The sequence below is a fragment of the Syzygium oleosum genome, unplaced genomic scaffold, assembly GCF_021117445.2.
Source record: "Syzygium oleosum isolate NSW1041296 unplaced genomic scaffold, Sole_v2.1 Sole_v2.31, whole genome shotgun sequence".
NCBI classification, from domain to species: domain Eukaryota; kingdom Viridiplantae; phylum Streptophyta; class Magnoliopsida; order Myrtales; family Myrtaceae; genus Syzygium; species Syzygium oleosum.
In genome coordinates, this window is record NW_026607515.1 from 1,691,562 (window position 1) to 1,706,499 (window position 14,938).

At 39.7% G+C, this 14,938-nt stretch overlaps 2 protein-coding genes across 5 annotated transcripts; both read right to left on the bottom strand.

Moving 5' to 3' along the window:
• Positions 1-1,428: 1,428 nt before the first annotated feature.
• On the bottom strand, positions 1,429-8,476 carry LOC115692471 (cleavage and polyadenylation specificity factor subunit 2). Of its 2 annotated transcripts, none has more exons than XM_030619316.2 (18): positions 8,220-8,476; positions 7,920-8,088; positions 7,312-7,408; positions 6,960-7,086; positions 6,760-6,875; positions 6,485-6,579; positions 6,264-6,403; positions 6,069-6,126; positions 5,882-5,989; positions 4,898-5,147; positions 4,335-4,516; positions 3,522-3,614; positions 2,978-3,076; positions 2,459-2,590; positions 2,331-2,375; positions 2,075-2,242; positions 1,871-1,945; positions 1,429-1,623 (listed from the first exon to the last, which is right to left on the bottom strand). In XM_030619316.2, the coding sequence occupies exons 1-18, from the start codon at positions 8,366-8,368 to the stop codon at positions 1,522-1,524; spliced, it is 2,205 nt and encodes a 734-aa protein (XP_030475176.2). In that variant the 5' UTR covers positions 8,369-8,476; the 3' UTR covers positions 1,429-1,521. The 2 variants fall into 2 exon arrangements, with proteins under 2 accessions (XP_030475176.2, XP_030475172.2); XM_030619312.2 differs by having other exon boundaries at positions 4,335-4,519.
• A 2,779-nt stretch (positions 8,477-11,255) lies between these two features.
• LOC115692483 (cytokinin hydroxylase-like) lies at positions 11,256-14,494 on the bottom strand. Of its 3 annotated transcripts, none has more exons than XM_056304344.1 (5): positions 14,408-14,494; positions 13,987-14,341; positions 13,653-13,882; positions 12,739-13,350; positions 11,256-11,883 (listed from the first exon to the last, which is right to left on the bottom strand). In XM_056304344.1, exons 2-5 carry the CDS (start codon positions 14,288-14,290, stop codon positions 11,455-11,457), a joined length of 1,575 nt encoding a protein of 524 aa, XP_056160319.1. In that variant the 5' UTR covers positions 14,291-14,341; positions 14,408-14,494; the 3' UTR covers positions 11,256-11,454. The 3 variants fall into 3 exon arrangements, with proteins under 3 accessions (XP_056160319.1, XP_030475198.2, XP_056160320.1); XM_030619338.2 differs by having other exon boundaries at positions 13,987-14,337; positions 14,408-14,462; XM_056304345.1 differs by having other exon boundaries at positions 13,987-14,347; positions 14,408-14,456.
• Positions 14,495-14,938: the final 444 nt, after the last annotated feature.

Below are 14,938 nucleotides of genomic sequence, written 5' to 3' on the forward strand. Positions count from 1 at the left end.
TCCTCTATCTGGAAAGATATTCACCCCCAACAATGTTTTTCGCTAATGCTAAAATTGGAAGAGCCACTGACATCAGTAATCTGGAGGGCCACTGATTTCCAGCACCCACGCATCCTAAATTGACATTTACTCCAACTGTTAATGAATCTATTGCAGATTTCATGAATCTTTATACAAGTAATTCCACAGATTCATTCGGCAGAATACTCCCATGTGAAGCTGATTCACATTTTTTTTCATCGATTACTGAAAAACAGTTTTAGCCCAAAAGAGCAGTTCGCATTAGTTCACCCGGTTGAACCGCGGAATGACTCAGATCGAGCAAATTGACACCCGATTAAATAGCACGCACATTAGTAGTAGAGACCACCCGGCCTCTTTCAGTAAAATGTACGACATTCTTGGTATCAGTTGCCCCTTCAACGAATAAATCGTGGGCAAAGCCTGCTTCTGAGCTGGCCATGGATGCTAGAACAAGCTAAAGTAACTTAAATTAGTTAGCAACCAACAGGGTCATGAAGTATACAGTAACGAAAAAGATAAAAGGAGACTTAACGTTTGGACCAGCTGGAGCACTATCAAGCACATTCTTGTTAATTAGGAGCGAGACATGCCTGTAAGTGGTAAAAGCCTAGGTTATAACAACTCGAAAACCATTTTGGAGGTTGATATGCATCACTTCAAGGTGCAATCAGATGAAGCGCAAAGACGACCCATTTCAAAAAACAGAAACTTTGGGCAGAACGAATCGCCTACTTCAGAAGAAAAGCATTGGTTATAATAACTCGAAAACCATTTTGGAGGTAGATGTGCATCACTTCAAGGTGCAATCAGATGAAGCGCAAAGACGACCCATTTCAAAAAACAGAAACTTCCAGCAGAACGAATCGCCTACTTCAGAAGAAAAGCATTGTCCAGTGTATGCTCAAAAGACCTTGCTATATTGTCGCTCATCCTTTCTACTTGTTCATTTTTGCTTATAAGCTGGCATACAGTTTCGATGCTCTTGATGCTGTCGGCTGGCTGCTTCCAAACCACACTGGGCAATATCCAGATTGAACGCACTGATCTGTACCCTCGGAATCGGTTTCACACAATGCGAGGTTGTTACTGGCAGACATACATAAGGTAAAGTTGGATAAGATCAGGTTAATTGTTTCACATCCTTTGTTTGGAAAATAAGTGAAAGACAAACATTTTATGCCCATTGCTCAGAAGACTTACGATATGGCTAAATCTATGGCTGTGGGTGTAACCACTGTGCAATAGTGGTTAGAAGAAACAGGTCCATGTCGAGATAGAGAGAGAAAGATGGCAAAATACTTAAGGTGGTGCTACTTAAGAATGGACTCTGCTGAAGTGGTGGCGAAGGTCGTTCACGGTGTACGGCCATTGCTGCATGTGGTGATGGCACTTGCGTTTGGTTCATGAGAAAAAAAGCTTTTGATGGCTCATAGCAGAATAATGTGACATGGCGCAGGCTTCTTTACCCCATAAGTAGAATTGCATGCGTATCTAATCTCAAAGCAAATAAAACTGCGAGTACAAATAATCACGAATCTTGTAATAATCTTCACAGAGAGGTCCCTCGAGGACAATCTGCTGAGTGCCAGATAAACCGCCCTACGAAATGAAAACACACAGAATCAATGACCCGGTAGAAAAAAACAAAAGGTAGAAGGCATTCATAGTTCTTTCCTACAAAATAACTCAAACACGGGCAAATTCAATCATGAGAAACTATACAGCTCTGACTACTTTGTTCAGAGGCGAAAGGGGTTGGCATGGACAATAGTTGGGAGTCAGGACCAAGCAAGAGGGAAGTAGAAAAAAAGAAAACGGACAAAATTGAGTACAATTAATTACTGACCTTCTGGCTTGCATCGCCAACTTTGCGTAGTGTTACATACTCACCGCATCTAAGAGCTCCACCTGCAAATTCTACCTGCATATACCGAAAGTTCAAGATTCAATTGTGTCGAGCACTGTCAGATTGTCTTTGCTCATTGGTTAAAAACTCCATCATCACTACTTATGTTGAATAAACCCGTGTTAGCAAGCAGAGAAATTTTACCTGAACACCCTTGCTGGCTAGGAACTGTTTGAAATCCGCCAGCTTCAAATCACCAACAAGTACCGATTTATGTGGTGGTGCTGAAGTTGACAGCGGAAGCAAAGACAACATTCCATTCTCTGTCTTTCCAACTTCAGCATCGATCCAAGCTATTTCATAATCTCCTAACTGTATAATCCGTCAGCAAGAGACTCAAACTGGAAAATGACATGGCGATCAAGTTTTATGAAGATGAACGAAAACATAAGGAGCTCACCTTCTTAAAAAGCACATTGCTCATCAATTTCTCAGAAAGTTGCACCTAATTGTCACAAAACAAGATTCAGAGGACACATATTTGCAGCATCACGATGACTCAAATTACATAGCATTTCTTAAGGGTACCTTATAAGCACATAAATCAGATGTGACATCAATTGTTTCTTCAATTTGGGAAGCATAGACTTGAGGGCAGACATTTTTCAAGCAGTGTTGCTTCAAATGCTCCGTTGCCTCGGCTGATCCTCGCACCAAAACCTTCAAAAAAGTGCATACATGAGTTTATATTCAACAATCATATGGTTATATTTTGCAATGACAATTATGCTTAGTCGCAGAAGAACATCAACAGGATAACTATCATTTGACCAACAAAATAAGTACTATAAGCTTGTGAGTAATGAATAAGTTGTATCTTCTGATGAATGGTAAGTAGCACCAGGTCAAAACCTCACATTGGATGGAAAACAATAATAAAAACTACTCCTTATTTCAGCAGGCATGACAATGCGTGTATGAACACTAAGATGCTATCGGATTCTAAATCATGATTGCCTTCGAAGCATAATAACAGTTTGAACCTGATACAAAGACCCAACAGTCTCTGGTCGTCCTTCAAACTATTTAAAGCAAAGATAACCTTACAAGCTTTAGGGGAGCCACATGGGCAAGTATTGATTTAATTGCTCGGCTGTCCGCACGTCCCTCAAAGTCCATGTATATCAATGAGCATTTGACTTGCACCTGATATTACAAATCACAACACATGTAGAAGGCAGGTTCATCAAACAATTAAATAATTTTCATGAATTAAATTCACAAATGCAACGTAATAACAGCGCAAAGTACAAAAAAGCATCATTTGTTCCCAAATGTCCACAAAATTCAAGTTTTCGCAGCCAAATTCAGAATTAAAGACAATAAAATCTGACAGAGCAATAGCATGCCATGAATATGCTCTGTCCTTTTTTAAGGCTTCTAAAAATGGAAGGAAAAAAAATATGAAACAATAAAACAAATAGGTGCTTCCCCACAATTCAAGGTTAGATGAAAGTTTATTTCCCATCCAAATTGTCAATCTCCATCATGAGAGTACTCTTTTCAGGAGGCAATGTGAGATATGACTGTACTTTTAGTTCAGGAATAAAATGATGAATGCCATGCATCACTTGTGGCAGAACTCACTTACAGTTAGTTCAGTCGATACAACTTTGGAGGGCTTCATATCAAGTATCAAACTAGCAGGTCCTTCATCAAGTTTTCCATCCATATTGCTCACAAACTGCAAAGCCGCATAAGCAATCCAATGAAATATCTCGTCATGTTAGCACCATAGAAGGTAAAAAATGATGTATCAAAAGACTACCGTACTAAAGACGACAGTACTCGGTGAATTTCAACTGAAAAGTTTCATTAGAAAAGCTCACACCGCTGAAAGACCATTATTTTGTTCGAGTCAACCAGGGGATCTATCTTCTCATTGTAAAACAAGTACTGCTGGACTATGTAATACTCTCTCGATATGATTCGCATGCCACTGTACTAGCATAGGTTCCAAGGGATGATCTGATACCATTCTTTGACATGAAATAAGCATTACATGTTCAAAGCTCCAAACCCATACCAATTTACATGCTTCAAACCATAATTCACTTTACTTAATTTGGTTTCTTTTCTACCCTTCTTCTGGATCATTTAGCAGAAGTTATTCATTTATGTGACGCTAGGGAAACGCAAACACTCGCAAGAACAATTTGCAAGATATTGTGTCGACAAACTCTAAGACACGACCTACATAACTTCTTCAGGTCAAAAGTTCTAATGATAAAGCTAAGAATCGCTAATCCTGGCAAAAACTTCCAATATTTTTCATGTTCTTTGTTTCATTTTACTGGACTATGCATTAATGAATAGACATGATATTCAAAGGTGACCGTCCTATGGTACCTAGAGCAGTCGAAGAGGCAAGCATAGAGGCTGCAAATTGTGATAGAATACTTACGGGCAAAGCTCCTTGATCCATGTCGTCATCTTTAATTACATAGTCATCAGGATTGATCACTTCACCAAAATCATCCCACTCAGAGGCATTCTCATAAAAAGGAAACATAGGAGCAGCAGAGTTGGGTGGTGGAACAAATCCGTCAATAAAAATGTCACGGTATCTGGCACCATGTGAACCAGCTGCTGCCAGAAATAACAATAAACATTAAAATAGGGCAGAAATAATGTCGAGCAGAAAACTTGTGTACACTGTTATGCTTAGTCTTCCTTAACAGGAAAAGATTGTTCAGGGCAAGGGCTGTCCAAGGTGAAGCTTCACCGTGTAGTGAAACCGGAGGAAGAAAGATGAGAATTTGGTTCCCCAAAGAAGGTTACTCAAAAGCGAGAATCTTTAGCAAACGCTTCAATCATAAAGAATTGCCACCTTTTACTTGAATACAACTTAGGATTCATTACTACCAACTTTTCCAGCTAATGAGAACATCTTTTCGCTACAGATAACATTTAAGACATAAACCATGACAAAAATTGCTACTATATCAACTTCTTGAGAAAAAATACCTTCTTGCGATGCCTGAGTGTTGCTGGCATCAATGACCATCGGATCACCCACATTTTCAGATGCATGCACTGCTTTTGATTCCTCTTCTTTGATAATACTAGCTTTCATAGCTTCTTCCTTCTTTATCCGATTTTGCTCTTCTTCATAAGCAAGTAGCTCATCCCCAACCAAAGGAACTCTTTTAGACATGGTAACTTTGACAGCTTTTGGGGGTGGATCTGCCTGAAGCATGCGAGCTAAGGTTGCAAACTACAAATTCGTTGGTAACTGTCAGCACATAAGTATGATAAGGAAAGGAAAATCTGTGCAGCAAATCAACTTGGAATTCACATCTGCCACAAATCATTTTTGGAAGTTCGTTTCACTGAAATGAACAATAGCTTTTTCATCAGTAATTATGTTTTTCATCTTATATGCAGGTTGCTTCTAAACAACTGACGAAACTATATCATAACACCAGTAGAGATCAATTCCATCAATCATTTGTTTGCCAGAACTGTTCAAATAGCGTTAATTTATTCCTCATAATGCTGGCAATTTGGTTTCCATTGAAACATTGCCCAAAAAAAGGTAACAGTACAACTATCTAGAAAAGTTTGTCCGCCTTCTGGGAAGATAATCGTCACCCCTAACAATGTTATTCTCTGATGCTAAAATTCGAAGAGCCACTGATATCAGTAATCAGGAGGGCACTGATTTCCAGAACGTAAATTTATACCCATGCATGCTAGATTAATATTTACTCCAATTGTTAATGAATCTATTGCAGATCTTATATGCTGAAACGTACAAATAATTCCACAGATTCATTCAGGAATATATGTGAGGCTAAATCAAGAAGATGCCTAACGGGCTGAAGATTTTTCTCATCATTTCAGCCCAAAAGAGCAGTTTGCATTAGTTCACACAGTTAAACAGCAGAATGACTACAATCGTGCAAATCACAACCAATTAAGTAGCACCCACATTAGTCGTCGGATTACCTGGCCTCTTTCAGTAAAAAGTATGAGATTCTTGGTATCAGTTGCCCATTCCACAAATATATCGTGAGCAAAGCCTGCTTCTAAGCTGGCCATGGATGCTAGAACAACCTAATGTAACTTGAAATAATTAGCAACGAAAAGAATAAAGAAGCATACAATAACGAATAAATAAAAAAGGAGATTTAACCTTTGGACCAGCTGGAGCATTATCAAGATCATTCTTGTTAATTAGGAGTGAGACATGCCTGTAAGTGGTAAGCATAATGTAAAAAATTCAAAAATATTTTAGGAGGTAATTTCAATAACTTGAAAGTGCAATCAGATGAAGCGCAAAGAATAGCCATTCAAAGAATATAAACTTTGAGCAGAAAGAATCACCTACTTCAGAAGAAAAGCATTGTCACGTGTATGCTCAAAAGACTTCGCTATATTGTCGCTCATCCACTCAAGGAAACTCTTGACATAATCAATTGTGCTTGAGGCGACATATGTGAGGAAATAGATTGGACAATTCAGAGGACTCTGCAGTCAGGATGTAAATTTAGCAAGATTTGTCTTCCATAGCCACAAAAGTAAAAATCAGGCCTAGATTGCATGACTGACCTCTTCCAGTATCAGAATAAGTTCCAGCACTCGTCCAGCAGTGTCAACAGGTATTAATACATTTCCTCCTGCTTCGACAGTCTTTTTTATAGCATCTTCATAAGAACAGAATATTAGCATGTGAGTAGTTAAATCATACACATGAACAAGCAGATATGTAGGAGCTTATCAGTCAGGGCATAACAGTGAAATTGAACCCTGAAAGACAAACTTCGATAATATACAAAAAGCGCTCGCTGCTTTATTTATACACTCTTGAAAGGAGAGGGCAATACCTATAAATCCTCTCTCCCTTTGTTTAGTTGGGAGCTGATTGTTTAAGGCGTTGTAAGCATCCGTAATCAAAACGGCAGGTCGGACAAAGGATTCAAGAACAGTTCCATTCAAATGCCTGACAGAAGCACATAATTACAATAAGTAATTTCTAGTGGTATATATAACCCAGCCAAGGCAGGTACTCGGTTGAAACTCTTACTTTTCTTTACGATGGTTAAAATCCACTGCATATATGACATCCTCTCCATCCTTTGATATTTTCCAGATTGTACCTCCCAGGAGGTGCCCAGCCACATGTGGAGAAATCACAATCCCCTCCCCTTTTCCTGACAAAGTCAATACACTAACCACAATCAATGCAGAGATACAGGGAGTTTACAGATGTGTCCAGAATCAACACAAAGTAGTAAAAAACAAGGGTATACAAATATCGAATCGCGCTTAAAATGGCCCAAGAAAGGGCTCAGTCTGAGCTACTGCAGTCGAATGACAGAATATATCAAAATCCAACTAGCGTCGATCAAAATGATACAATTGTTCATAATGCCTACCGGAAAAATGATGGTTCTGAGAATATGTCAGCCTGGTCACATTTTGGAAAGCAGAATCAATATCGTCCAGTGTGAATAGATCAAACTCTGATACTTGCTGCAGAAAAAAAGGAGAGCGACATTTTCATTATTATTTCTCATTGCTCAAAAAAGCATACACTGCTGTAATAGTAAACCGTGCTAACCAACACAACAATGAAAAGAATACCGCTGCAGGTGATGTACCCATTAGAATCAGCTCTCCAGATTACAGGTGTCTTTCGGGGGATCAAAAGATGAAAACAAAAGTTCCTATGGTTAACCAAGCACCAGCAGCTGATATGATGTACGCAACACCAAGCGCTGAACAATCAGTCGAACTAGTTCTTAATCGATACAGATGGTACAGAAAGAAGAAGGAAAAATCATGACCTTGGCCTATTTCTTCGCTCGAACTAAGTCAAACTCAATTCACCCGCAAATTCACCTTGTTATATTTGCGATTTCCAGGCCAAGCAATGTCGAGGCAGGAGGTCAAAATCACGCAATTGCACCAATTCAGCGGCGGGAAAAGAAGATAAAAAGAAAAAAAAAAAAAAAAACCTGTCTTGGTACCGAGCACTACTTACTTTCCGCGAGAGGTACTGATCGTACATAGTGAGCAGCCCCAATCTGAAAACCGGCTCGGTGGCGTAAACAGGAGACGACAGCCCGAGCTGCTTCACGGCGTAAGGCAGGGCTCCCAGGTGGAGAGTGTCCGGGTGCGACAGCAGCACCGCATCTACCGTCGTCGCCACCCTGCACCACCACCACGGCGAACCAAACGGTCAAACCACCCCCTCGCGACTTCACCGCGCTCCCCCATTACCGCGCCGCCGATCGAAACGAAGAAACCGAAATCACACGGGGATGATGGATGGGGGATAGACCTGGAGAGGGGCTGGAGGAGGGAGGGATCGAAGTGGTCGTTCCAGCCGCAGTCGACGAGGAAGGTGAAGCCGTCGATGGAGATGAGGTAGGAGAGCGGGTTCTCGTTGTAGACGCCGCAGAGAGGCGTCACCTGCACCGACGTCCCCATCTTCCTCCTCCGATCTTCTGCAACCCCGCGAGCCAAAGCTTTCCGGAGCTTCTGGAGTCAGTAGTCAGTAGTCAGTGCTTAGGGGTTTCTTTGGGGGCTCGCTTGTTGGAGGGAAAGGGGGAAGAGAAACTGCGAAGCTTTGGAGGAGGAAGAGGAGGAGGGGACGCCAAGCAAACGTCGTCGTTTTGGCATGGCAGGTGTTTTACACGATTTTCCAACGATTGTTCCTTTTATCAAATGATGATTAACTTGACCAAAAAAATGATGATTAGTTATTCATATTTGCACCTCGAATTATTTTGCGATAAATAATTGATTTAGAGAATATTTTTCTAAAAATAATTATTTTTATTACTTATAAAAATAAATGGATGAAATTTTTTTTATCGTCTATAAAAATATTTAGATATAAGTTGTTCTCGAAAATGAAAATATTTTTCATTGATTAGTTAATTCAAGTGATACAGATAATTATTTTTTTAGGAAAACTTTTTCTAAATCATTCATTTTTCTATAGCAAATGCAGCCTGAATTTCCAACATTTTACTAGACAAAAAGGGAAGACAGACTTTCCTAGTGCACTTGGAGACTGAAATTCTTTTTTTTTTTTTAAATAATTTTTTCCTTATGTTTTCTAAGTCAATGATAAGAACAAATAGCCCAAGTTAAGCTAGACCCATTAGAGCATCATTTCTAATAGGGCCTGGTTCGTCAAATGATAATCTCTCAGCGACCTTATTTGGAGCCGAGGATGAGATTAGGCTACTCTACGACATGCTAGGATGAATTATGAATATCAACGCATCTTAATTAGGCTCCTAGCTCTTTCTCCCTCTCTAAGGTTGCGTTTGTTTGAGGGAAAGTGTCTTCTGGGAATTCGTTTTCCGGACTTTCACTCGTTTGGTTCGTCGAAAATGATAAGTTAATTGAAAATACTTTTCGGTTAAGGAAAACATTCATGTATAAAATTAAGAAAGTGAATTCCATAATCTAAGAAGGTGAAAACACTTTTCGAAATTGTTCATCTTGAATTTGTTAATATTTTTCTTTTCTCTTCTTTTTTTATTTTTCTTTTATTTTTCCTTCTTCCTCCCTCTGTCGGTCGCAGGCCTTTCTTTTTCCAAAATAAAAATAAATTAGAAAATATAAAAATTTTCAGTAATTTTCACCATTAGATTTTTCTCATTAAATAACTGAAAATACTTTTCAAGTCTTTTTTAGGTTTTAGTCAAACACTGGAAAACGAACTCATTTTCTTGGAAAATGACTTCTTGGAAAGTGTTTTTCAGAAATGGTACATTTTCCGTGAAACAAACGCACCCTAAGTTTCAGCGTTTTTTCGCTTCTTCAACTTGTAAAGGGTTCGACCAAAAAAAATTCCAAAGAGGAGGGATTTTCATTGATCTCTCCCTCCCCTCTCTCTTTGGTTGTTTTTCCTTATATTTTCATTGTTCTTGCTCCACTCTCCCAATATAAATCTAGATTTGAGAGCTATACTTTCCCAATCTTAAATTTGGGAAATTTTCTCTCTCGATCTATTTTTCAATCCAAGAGTTTTAATAAATAAACACTCTGTCTCTAGTTTTAATGGTGTCACAGCAGTTCCGATATCATATTTGCGCTCGTTAACATGTTTTGTTAGAAGTTAAGGCATCTCGCACTTGCTAAAGGGTTTGCTCTCGCAAGGGTCACATCTGAGCTTGTTCAACATGTTTTTGTTGTCTCCGTATGGTGATGGTATTGGGGTTGCTGAACCTGTGCGCACACCGCCCCAAGGCAAAGCCGTATCTGCAAATGGAGATCTCGGTGTGCGCTAATCACTGATAATGATGTGTGATTCAGTGATCAATGCCGGTCGTTTTGCTTGGATGCAGTCGCATATCCGTTCTTGAAGGACAAGCTTGTGCTTATTTCTGCTGATCATGCTACGATGATATATCTTGATTTCTTGATTTTGGTTTGTTTTGCGGCTTCTTGGGCTTGCTTTGTTGTGGTGATTTCTGGAATGTCCTATGGATCTTTTCATGTATCATTTTTTGTAATGAATGAAAATTTTCTTAAACAAAAAATAAAATAGGTTCCAAGTAATATTAGTTTGATATAAGTAATTCACTTGCACCACATATTATTATTATTATTATTATTATTATTATTGGTCAGAACACCGGATATTATAGTCGACGAAGATTTTTATAACAAAGAGGGTTTCATTTTACTAAATTTCTTTGGTTTAAATAATCATATGATTTTCAGATCTAGTGTGGACTATAGTCGATCATGATTCTTATCCACGCTATGCTTGTGTGTGATCAATTACGGCTGGCCAATGAGCTGATGAATAAGTGCCATTTTTTAAAGGTCACGTGCTAGCTCTCTATTTTGCATGCATTTTGCGTTCTTCTCATTCCTCCGTTGGGTGGGCCAACTTTTAGCAGCACTTTCCCAAATAGTGACGAAGTGAATTCAACATGCAAAAGATACACATCAGAAAATATACATGAGGGGCAGGCAAATAAACTTTCCTGTTGCTTGTCTAACACTTGCTCGAATTTAGAAATAAAGCACCTTTCAAGTGCTGTACATTTGTAAATTCATATAGTCTCCAGATTGTCTCCACCTCAAATTCAGGAAAAATTTCATTCTCGTTACCAAAAATGAAAGATCATGGGCCTGATCACTTTTGAAACTGGTCAAGGATCAAATCAAGTTAACCAGTTACAACATAATTTATTTAATATTCTTAAGTTTGTGAATTGAATTTGAATCCCTCTCATCCTTCGTGTAGAAACTACATGCCCAAAGTGTGCTTCGGTAACTTTCATCATCATGCTGAGCCCTCAAAAATGAGAAAAGTAGCCATATCGTAATTCAAATAATCATGGGCCTCTTTCGATTAACACTTATCGTAATAAAATAACCGAAAATTTCACTAAAGTTCGGTATCATAATAATATGTGTGAATACATAAGTTACGATGACCCTGTGTATATCCCTAATATTGCTTTTGACAAGTACAACAGATTCTATATTATTGATTGGTTATACATTATTACTCTTACAATAAAGAAGTATTATTGCTGACTATCCTAAAGAGGTTTGACAATGAGTGGCAAGCCTTGGGAAGGTCTAAGAGAGAGCAAAATGGAAGGCGAGTGGCAGTAGTTTGGTGAAACAGAGAAGGAGAACTTGGAGAGAATTAGGGTTAAGACAATCCTGTACTCCATCATGGTCAAGTTCCGACCGATGCACATTCTCCCTCCAAACCCAAATGGCAAAAACCCCATCTTGTGCTTGCACCCGCCGTAGAGCGTGTCCTCCTCGAACCGCTCCGGCTTGAACTGGTTCACGTCATCCCCCCACAGGGCGGGGTCATGGTTCATTGACACCACGTCAATCCACATATTCATTCCCTTAGGGACCACCATGTCGTGTACTTTAATATCCTCCAGCGCCTGTCTTTGCACGTTCGGTGCCGGGCTATACAGCCGCAGAACTTCGTTCATCACCCATCCCATCTGCAATTAATCATCAATTACATAATCTAGTTAAATCGACAATTCTGTCAATTACATTTACCTTTACTATTAAGGAGAAAATACACAGACGTGCATGCACATGCCATGTAATTAGCTATCCAGATGGAAAATTAATATTTTCACGGGCTGTCATGTGAGAATTACAAAAGCGGTTTATGGCAAGATGGACACTGACTACTTAGCTTGGCTTGTGGCTATATATTCATTTAAAGGAGTCATTAAAACGCATACACATGGCAAAAACATGCAGTTCTATTGTATGGTGGTCACACGCTTATGTTATCTCCACATTTCCGTCCATGAATATGGCGGATCAACGTTGACCACCTCCCTCAAATTAAGCCAAAAGGAGGAAAGACGAAGACCACTACCCGCACACGGACATATAAGCACTTTTATATGGAATTTGAACAGGACAGTTATTAAAAAAAGGTTGAAGATAAGGCATCTTCAATTACCTGCGCATGATGCATAGCTATGTTCTACATTAATTTTCTGATTTTTACCTTGTTCTCTGGATCGTGGTTAAAGACTGCGCTTTCGCCAATTAAAGTACAACTGTATCAAATTATTCATATGCACAGTTTAATTGTAGGCTCATTTCTATCCAAAACGAACCATGCTCATGTTCCCGTGATTAGATATTTTCTACATGAAACTATTCAGCCATTATGAAACAAGAAATCATACCAACTTCGGGAACGCAGACACTGACTTTTTCCATATGAAATATGATCTGAGCAACATCAAGCAATTGAAAGCACATGCAAACAAAACTAGCTCTATGTACAAAAACGTGCATCTATTGCTTCTCATTTCGAATAGTGTTTTTACCTTCTTTAGTCCGGCAAGCATGGTTGCATCAATCTCTTTTTTATCACCAACCACTTGTTTGATCTCATCTCTGAGCTGGTCTTGCCACTCGGGATGCATGGCCAAAAGCAGCAACGTCCACGACAGAGCCAACGCCGTCGTCTCATGACCCCCGAAAAAGAACGTCTTGCACTCGTCCACCAACTCTCTCGTCGTCAAACTCTTCCCTACTTTTCCGTTTCCGCAGTTCCCTTCGAGTAACAACCCGAGCAAGTCCTTCTGGTTATTCGCCACGAAGTTGGCCTTGCGATCATCGATGATCGACATTAGTAGGTCGTCTATTTCTTTTCCTAGTCTTTTTGCTTCTAGGGATTGTTTGGGGGTGATAAATTGGTTGAAAGGCACACCCACGAAACGGTTTGTCTTGAAGAGAGTGACCTGCATGGCTCGCAGTTTCTCGAGAACTTTCTTACCATCATCGTGGCTAATGCCGAAGCTGGTCTTGGCGATGATCTCCCCTGCCGTCGATATGATCTCACTCTCGACATCGATTTCCGGCTTTCCGGAGTTTATGAGAGCTGTCCACTTTTCCAGCATCTTGTTGGCTGATTCCACCATTAAGCTTGACATTCCCTGTCGTACAAGCAAATTATGTGCAAATTGAGTAAGTGTAGGGATAAATGCCTAAAAGATAATTGAGTCTTTTGTTCTGAAACGTAAACTCTAACTAATCACCTCCTTTACATAATTAGAGATAAACAATTTACGTGTACATGCACTCCGCAATTCTTGCGAAAGATTTTGTGACGCACATTTCCTTTTCAAGAAATAAGTTTGACGTGACTCCCACGAGTTGCTATCACTCATATTCAAAAGCCCAAAGATCGGTACGTGTGTACACATCTCTGCTGAGAGAGAGAGAGAGAGAGAGAGACCTTGAGGTTGGCAGGAGAGAAGGCTGGGGTGATGACATGCCTGTGACGGACCCATTCGTCGCCCTCGGTCATGACCAGTCCATTCCCGAACATGGGTTCTCGGTCGTTCTTGAACACCCTGGGCTTCCCCCAACTCTTCCCCATTACACCACTCGACATTTGCTTCAGAAACTCAGGCTCTGCAATGTACAAGAATGGCTCCGTGCCCAACCAGTACATGAACACCTTCCCTGAAATCAAAACACAGAAATTATTAATGAAAACCAACAAAAGTAATTGGCAACCCAACTTCATGAATTGAACTTTTCTGCAACAGATTCATTTTTGGGCTTACCATGTGATTTTTGCCAGCTAGCATAGTAGGGGAAGACCGTGGAGTGAATGTCATGAGTGATGGTGTTCAAAGATTCATCATTAGAATTCACAGAACAGGAGGCATCTTTTATGGCCTTTTTCATGTCCATGATATTCCCGAGGGGGAAAACCGGAGAAGGCCCTTTGAACCCATTTCTCTTGAGCTTCTGATAAGCTCTCGCAGGTGAAATCCAGCACCTGAACGACACCCTCCACAGAACAAAGAGCACAAAAGCGACCGAAGTTGATAGAACAAGATTGCATAACTGAAGAAAAAATTCCATCTCTCTCTCTCAAAGACAAGTCTCTCTCTCTCTCTCTCTCTCTCTCTCTCTCTCTCTCTCTCTCTCTCTCTCTCTCTCTCAAAGACTCTCTCTCTCTCTCTCTCTCTCTCTCAAGACGAAAAAAGAGAATGTAGAGCAGGTAAAGACCACACAGGTGAGGTCAAGATTATGTGTTGATGTTGGTTGAGAAAGGCGAGAAGGGAACTGGGGTATTTATAGGCGAACGGAGGAGGGTCTTTCAGAATGTCCGAACTTTGACTGTAGAACTGCGCATTATCTTGCCAAGGTTTGAACATATCTTGTTTCGGTCTTAATGTAGAACTCGGTAAACAAACGTGACTTTTTTAAAAATAATTTTCGGCATGGCCCCCCGTCTTGTTCGCTTTTCTCCGCTTCGGTTGTTGTAAAAAAAATCTTTCACTTTGGTTATTTTTAGAAAATATCCTCACGTGACAAAAAAAAAATGACATCATCATCATGTCAATCTATTCTTTTTTGTCGGGAACATAATATGAAAAAAAATAGACAAGCATTTATATATCTATGGTCTTTAACGCGAGTTCGTATTTGTTTTTAAAATGAGTTTACCGACACCGAGATTGATTTTTAAAGTAATAATGTTATTCTTATCGAGTGTTAATTAAGACT